This window comes from Orycteropus afer, unplaced genomic scaffold (genome assembly GCF_000298275.1).
Source record: "Orycteropus afer afer isolate SDZICR_OR568_19922 unplaced genomic scaffold, OryAfe1.0 scaffold00692, whole genome shotgun sequence".
Taxonomy (NCBI): Eukaryota; Metazoa; Chordata; class Mammalia; order Tubulidentata; family Orycteropodidae; genus Orycteropus; species Orycteropus afer.
In genome coordinates, this window is record NW_006922279.1 from 471,208 (window position 1) to 479,264 (window position 8,057).

An 8,057-nucleotide genomic window follows, 5' to 3' on the forward strand; every position below is an offset into this window, starting at 1 on the left:
TTGTTCCACCTGTTACTTTGGCGAGTAGTGACTGGGATCGTAAAAGCTTGCAAGCGGACATCTAGATGCAACGATGGGTCTCTCCTCGTCCAGAGCAAAGAAGAAGGAAGAAAACCAAAAATTCATGGAAATAATTAGTCCCAGCAACTGGTACACCATCTGATCTGCAGCCTATATGACTATGAGACCAGAAGAACTAGATGGTGCCTGGCTACTACTGTCAACCACTTGGATGGGGATCTATGTAGGAGATTCTGGATCGAGAGGGAGAACAATGTGGAACAAAACTCAAAATCATTTGCAGGAAAAATAAAATGGGGGGACCAGGTTTGCTGGTCCAATAGAGCCTGGTGGAACCACTGAGACTATGGCCCCTAGCTGCCCTTCAGGTCTGAAACTGAACCCACGCCTGTGGCTTCCAGCCAAACAATAGACAGGCATATGAGTTAAACATTTACCTCAGGTAGATACTCTCCTTGGAGAGAACAATCATGGGAGAAAGAAAGGCTGCTTATGCACAGGGAGACAGCTCAGGGGGCAGGGTTGCATGAAGGAATGGACACAGGGAAGAGGTAACTATCGGGAGGAAGTAGGAGGGGAGATTTTGCATTATGGTAAATTGTGGTCAATGTCATGAGACAGAGTGTATGTGAACTGCTGTATGGAAAGAGAATTTACTCTGTAAATTTTCACCCAAATCACACACACACACACAAAGGATTACAGCTAAGAAGACTTCTGGCAAGATGGTGGAATAGGCAGGAAAGCACATAGACCCTCTACAACAACGAAATGAGAAGCCAATTGAAACAGATACAGAAAATAACCTGAGCCTTGAAGGGAAAGATTAAGAAGTGGATAAAATACTGACTAGTAGAAGAATCTGAATGTGAACAGCAAATAAGGAGACAAATGGAGCTGTGCATTGTTGGATGTCCTAACATTGTGGCCATTTTGAATACTTGCTAGTGACTTTCTGATCTGGGTAGCAACCTAAGAATCAGCTCTGCTTGCTGAGGACTGCAACAGGCAACCACAGTTGATGACTAGAAAGGTGTGATATTCCCCTTGTTCCCCTTGTACCCCACACCCTCTTGGTTAATGGAGGTGTGACCATCCCCCACCTCCACCCACCTTTTGGACAAGCAGGATTCCCATCCCTGTCCAGGTGCCCAGCCACTGGCTGCCTTCTGCATAGGCACAAACTGGTCCAAGGTCTAGGTTCCCTGTTCCCAGCCAACTTTTGGGCCAGTAGGAATTTTTTCTGAGACCAGGTAACTTACACTCAGCTGGCTTTTGGGACAGCAGGAACTTTTTCTGGGAATGAAACCCTGATCCCAGTTACCTTTTGATAAAGCAGGAGTTTTGCCTGGGAGTAGACACCCGGCCCACAGCTGCTTCTTGAGCCAGATGGAACCTCCTCTGTAACTAAGTGCTCCCAATCACATTTTGGACCAACAGGAACTTTTTCTGGGTCCAGGAGCCCTGCCCTCAGACATTGTCTTGATCAGCAGGAACTTGTCGGAGACCAGGTGCCCTGCTCCCATTTGTCTTCTGGGTAGATAGGAACTAGCTCCAAGATCATCCACCTGCTCCCAGCAGCACTTGGGGCTGGGCAGAACTTTTGTTGGATCCAGGAGCCTACATAAACCCACTTTGGGGACAGCATGAACATTTTCTGAGACTGGATGCCCTATCCCCAGCTGCATTTTAAGCAGGCAGGTATTCCTTCTGGGACAAGGTGCCTTGCTCCCCGCTGTTTGGACTAGCAGGGACTTTTTACAGGTCCAGGTTCCCTGCCTCCAGACATCTTCTGGGTCGACAAGAATTTGTCTGAGATCAGGTGCCTTGCCCTGAGTTCCCTTCTGGGTAGGCAGAAATAGTGCCAGGACTAGGTGCCCTGTTTATCATTGCCTGCTTGGCCAGCAGAAACAACAGCCCTGGTGCGCTGCCTTCCAGTTTAGTTGTTGTTTGTTTGTTTCTTTTTAAAATTATGATTTTTTTCTACTTCCTTTCTTTCTTTCTTTTTTTTTTTTTTCTTTTTCCCTTCCCTGGTTTTTGCTTTTCCCCTCCCCCCTTTTCCCAGCTTCTTAATTTTTTCTTTCTTTTATTCTCTCTCATCTTTTCCTTCCTATCCCTTGTTTTTCTTTTTGCATATTTCTCTCTTTTTTTTTAATTATTCTTTTTCTCTTGCTCTCTTCTCTTATTCCACCTTCTTTTGGTATTGTCTTATTTTTTTCTTTCCCTTTTTTTTGTCTTTTTCTTACCCTTTTTTTCCTTTTCATTTACTGCTTTTTCTTTTATTTACAGTTGTTGCTGTTTGATTATCAGGTTTGTGGTTTTTATTCTCTTGTTTTTGCTTTTTGATGTTTTTTTTTTTGTCCAACTGAGTGAGAGACACCAACCATGTCCATAGGACCCAAACACACCTCCAGCAGTCCCACCCACTGGGCAAGGACCACCGATTGTTTCTACACCAATTGATCAATGAAAAAGCATGGCCAATACCAGCCCAACTCACCCTCAACCACTCTACACTACTAACAGAGATCTGTGCACACATTCTCATCCTCTATCATACTCACTGGAAGACAAATGAAGAGTACCTAAGTGCTGCCATACTAGCAAATATAGTAGCACAACACCACTACCCACTCTGAAGAAAATAAAGCACAAAAAAAGGTGAATCACATCACACCAGTGTGCAATCATCAATTAAACAGAAATACAACAACCTCTCAATGTCTCCAAAACAACCGATCATCCCAGTTCACACAAAGAAGCAAGAAAATGTAGTCCAACCTCTGAGAGATAAAGACCTGCTTCCAAAAAAGATGTCGTGGAGTCAATTCCATAAGTATTTAAAAAACAAAACAAACAAAAAACACCCAACAAACAAAAAACCCACTGCTGTTGAGTGGATTCTGATTCACAGCAACCCTTTAGGATAGTGTAGAACTGCCCCCATAGGGTTTACAAAGCTGTAAACTTTATAAAAGCAGTTTCCAGGACTTTTCTTTCACAAAGCCTTTTGGTTAGCAGACAAGTCCTTTAACAATTACACCACCAAGCTTCAATTAAAAAAAAAAGTAATCCAACAAAGGATGTGGATATAGAGCCATAAAGCCTCCCTGAGGAAGAAGTGGCATTGAAACTACTTGATAAGGAATTCAAAAGAAGTATAATGAGGTACCTTCAACAGACTGAGAGACACATCAAGGAAAACCTTGGCAAAATCAAGAAAACCGCTAAGAAAATTAAGGAAAGCACAGGTAAAACTCTAAAATGATTTAGGGAAACAAAAGAACAAATTGACAAATAAGTGAAAAATTTGAAACCATATAAAAACAGAAAATAAAAATCCAGAAAATGATTATTAAGATTTCAGAAATATATAACACATTAAAAGGGCAAAGGAGTGTAGAATCAAATGAATGGAAGACAGAATTAGTGACATTGAAGACAAATACCTCAATTCTACTTTGTTAAGGAATCAATCAGAAAAAAGAACAAAACAAAATGAAGAAAACCTAAGATCAATGTGGGACATCATCAAGAGGAATAACTTACTTGTGATTGGAATTCCAGAACAGGAAAAGACAAATAAAACCACAGAGAAAATTGTCAATGATTTGTTGGAAGTGAACTTCCCTAATTTCATGAAAGATGAGAAGATATTCATTCAAGAAGTTCAACAGACCCCAAACAGGATAGACCCCAAAAGAAAATCACCAGGACATGTCATAATCAAACTTGCCAAATCCAAAGACAAAGAAAAAATCCTAGAAGTAGAACAGGAAAAAAAAAAGAAAGAAAGAAAGAAATGGTACCTACAAAGGGCAACTAGCAAGACTAAGCTCTTGACAGAAACTGTACAGGTGAGAAGGCAATGGGATAACATATATAAAACCCTGAAAGAAAAAAAGTGCCAACCCAGAATTATATACACAGGAAAATTGTCTGTCAAATATGATGGTGGAATTAGGACATTTCCAAATAGAGAGAAATGAAGGGAATTTGTTAAAATCAGACCAACCTTACAAGGGATGCTAATGGAGTTCTTCCAACAGCAAACCAACAACAGCAGACAGCAAGTGATGATTAGCACACATGACAATATCACCCAGAAACCAACCCAGATACAGAAGTCTCCAAAGTAAGATTATAGCCAAGAAAACCCTATAGAGCATTTGTACTCTCTGTAACACACAGGGTCTCCATGAGTCAAAGTTGACTCAAAGGTAACTAATAATAATAATAATAATAATAATAATAATAATCCTCACACCAAAGAGGAAGTCACGAGGGAAATAAAATTTAAAAAGAAAACTACATTGAGTTGAATGAGAATGAAAATACAACATATTAAATTTGTGGGAACAGCTAAATTATTGCTGAGAGAAAAAGCCTGAAATCAATCATCTAAGCTCCTATCTTGCTGTGGGTTGAACTGTGTCCTCAAAAAAGATATATTGAAGTACAAATCTCCAGTACCTGGGGATGTGACTTTATTTGGAAATAAGGTCTTGGTAGATGGGCCTTAATCCAATGACCAAACCTGTTGTTGTAGAGTCATTTTTGACTCATAGTGACTCTACAGGACAGAGCAGAACTTCCTTGTAGGGTTTCCAATGTTGTAACCTTTGAAACACAATGCCACATCTTTCTTCTGTGTAGCAGCTGGTGGATTTGAACTGCTGACCTTTCAGTTAGCAGCCAAAAGCTTAACCACTGCACCACCAAGGCTCTTTCAATCTAATGACTGGTGTGCCCTAATCCAATGACTAGTATCTTTATAAGATGAAGGACAAACAGGAAGAATGTCATGTGACAACGGTGTTAGAGATTGGAGTAACACAGCTGCAAGCCAAGGAATGCCACAGATTGATGGCAACCAACAGAAGCTAGGAGGGACACATGGAATGGTTTCTCCCTTAGAGCCTCCAGAAAGACCCAACCCTGCTGACTCCTTGATTTAAGCCACCAAGTTTATGGATATCCATATGCAAAAAAAAAAAAAAAAAAGAACCTCAACCTAAGTCTCAAACTTTATTTTAAAAAAAACCTCATAATAGATGACAGAGTTAAATGTAAAACCTAATGCTATATTTTTTGTAATTAAAAAAAAAATGACAAAACTTTTGGGAGCTAAGTTTAGATTTTAAAAAAAGTGTTCTTAGACTTGATACCAAAAGCATGATCCACAGAAGGAAAACTCAATAAATTGGACTTCATCAAAATTAAATAATTTTGCTTTGTGAGACATCATATGAAGAGATGAAAAGGCAAGTTACAGTGTAAGAGAAAATATTTGTAAAGGACTTCTATCTAGAATATCTCAAAACTTAACAGTAAAAAACAGTCCAATTAGAAATTGAGCAAAAGACATAAACATTTGACAGAAGAGAATATGCAGATAGAAAATAATCACATGAAAAGATGTTGAACATCATTAGCCATCGGGGAATACAAATTGAGACTGCATTGAGATATCACTATACACCTATGTGAATGACTGAAAGAAAAATTAGTGACAACATCAAATGCTGGTGAGGACACTACTGGTGGAAATGTACAGTGATACAGCCCCTCTGGGAAATAGTTTGTCATTTTCTTAAGAAAAAGAAAGAAAGAAGAGAAAAATTAAACATGCCTTTATAATATACTTGCCTTCCTGAGCATTTATCCCAGAGAAATGAACACATGTTCACACAGAAACTTGCATAACAATGTTTATACCAAGTTTATTCCTGATAGCCCCAAACTGGAAACAATCCAGATGTTCTTTAACTGGTGAATGGCCATACCATGGAATACTACTTAGCAATAAAGAGGAATGATAATTTGACACACTCCAACAAATGTCCAATTTTCCTCACTTGTAATGTGGAAGAAAAGGTCTAGACAGCTGCTCTATTTTTGGATTGAAGATTCAGGAGGTGTGGGCAGGATGAGAGTACATTTGAAGGAATTTGGGGCCTTTTTTTTTTAAAGAACTTTTATAGACTCAAAGAAATCAGAAAGAAGTGGCATGATAAACACTGGCTGTGGTGCTTCATGGGGCATCCAAGGAGTACATTTTGGGAGCTAGGGCACAGGAGTGAGTTTAGGACAGATGCATTTTGTTAGCACAAACCAAGAAGTCTGCATATTTGTGAAGGGTGGCTGTTGCCTTCTTAGACTGAGATGGGATATGGTGGATATGAGACCTAAACTGAAGGGCTCTGTGTTCCCAGGAACATAAGAAAATGCCTTTGTTTTGATATACAAAGATCAAGGGTTCATCCTGCAAAGGACCTGAAAAGCTGGAGAAAGCCACATTGCCCTCTGAACACTAGGAATAATGCCAAATCCAGTTTCTGGGCATATTTAGCTGGTAGAATAGTAAAATGCGGGGTCTTACAGGTGAGATTTGAATTCCTGCTAACAGCGGAAGTACCGTTGCTACGGGGTCTAATGAGGATGTTTTCAGGGTCCCCAACAATCAATCCTAGTGCCACGTGTGTTTGAAGGGCGTAGCCATGGGGATACAGGAGCCAATGGCAGAGAGGCCCATGAATAGGGTGAGGGCAACCACCCCATGAGGTGAACAGAGTGCGTAAACTAGGGTAAGCTGAGGAACTGGAACCTGCTCCACGGCTTGAGCTGTTAGTTTGAGCTGTAGTCACCACACTTAGGTTCCTGCCTGCCACTATATGTATGGATGATCCGCAGAGTGAGCACCAGTGGATGGTACGGTGCCACCACCGTGAGAAGAAAGAGCTACAAGCCTGCATCCAGGCCATGAAGAACTCGGTCCCAGGGAGTGACAAGATTAAAAGAAAGCAGTTGCTCCTAGATGTGGCCCGCCTCGAGGCCGTGATGGACTAGAAGCACTTCCATGAGTTGGAGAAGTTCAGGGAGAGCTTCCCTGACAGCAAACTTGAGACTGTCACTGAAGATCTTGCCAAGATGGATCTTGAGAACCAACCTCCTGGTCTCTCCAGAGCACAGAGAAGGCGCGAAAGAAGAGCAGCATTGGAGAGAGAACACCAGGAGAGGATCATGGAGGCCGAGATGGAACATCTCGCTGCCTTCCGCCTCAAAGAGGAGGAGAATCTCTCGGTCATCTTAGGGGCCAAGAATCTGGAGATGAAGGATATCCCTGCCGACAACCACTGCATGTACCGCAACATCAAAGACCAGCTGGTGTTCTCCGTGACCGTGCAGAGCCTGCGGAGTCGCACGGCTGACTTCATGCGGAACCACGTCGACGACTTTCTGCCCTTCTTCAGTGACCCGGAAACCGGCGACGCCTACAGCCGTGATGAATTCTTGAGCTACTGCAACGACAATGTGCGTAGTGCGTCATGGGGAGGCCAGCTTGAGGGCCCTTTCGCATGTCCTGCAGACCCCCATAGAGGTGATCCAGGCAGACTCTCCAATCGTCGTCATCGGGGAGGAGTACACCAGGAAGCCACTCATCCTCGTCCACATGCGCCACACCTGCAACCTCGGGGAGCACTACAACTCAGTGAAGCCACTTGAAGTGAACGCCGTCAGTGGTGCGGCCCCGCGCCTTTTCTAGGCCCAACGCTACCGAGATCCACGCTACCAAGGGAGTGAAGCTGCCACCCGCTGCATCTCCTTAGTAGGTTCGGTTTTCTGTCTTTTCTTTTCTTCCTTCTTCGTTTTATTCAAAAGGTCCCTACTTTCCTAGTTTGTCATTCTATCTGCTTCCCCTGTTCCTTAATTGCTTTGACCGCTTGATGGGGTGGGAGACGAATAATGAGGAAAAAATCTGACAAGTTCTAACTGCTTTTTGCCCTTAAGGGTCTTTGCCTCCCTCACTGATAGGAATTAATCATATTGCAGACACCTTTGGGGAAAAAAAATTTGGAGCTTTGGGTTTGATGCATTTATAAAGTGGGGAAATACCAGCTTTGTGTCTTATGATTGTCCCATGAATATAACAGATTACTTAGACAAAGTTGGAATTGATGGCGACTAAAATGCTTTGCAGATGCCTTTTACTTCATTCTTTGGGGGAAAAATGTACTATAGGTGCTTTTTTGTTT

At 42.0% G+C, this 8,057-nt stretch overlaps 1 protein-coding gene across 1 annotated transcript; it reads left to right on the plus strand.

Annotated features, from left to right (window-relative positions):
* Positions 1 to 6,699: 6,699 nt before the first annotated feature.
* On the plus strand, positions 6,700 to 7,567 carry OTUD6A (OTU deubiquitinase 6A). The gene is given in 2 exon segments (XM_007956988.1): positions 6,700 to 7,361; positions 7,363 to 7,567. Coding segments are annotated over 2 exon segments (867 nt in total).
* The last annotated feature ends 490 nt before the right edge of the window (positions 7,568 to 8,057 follow it).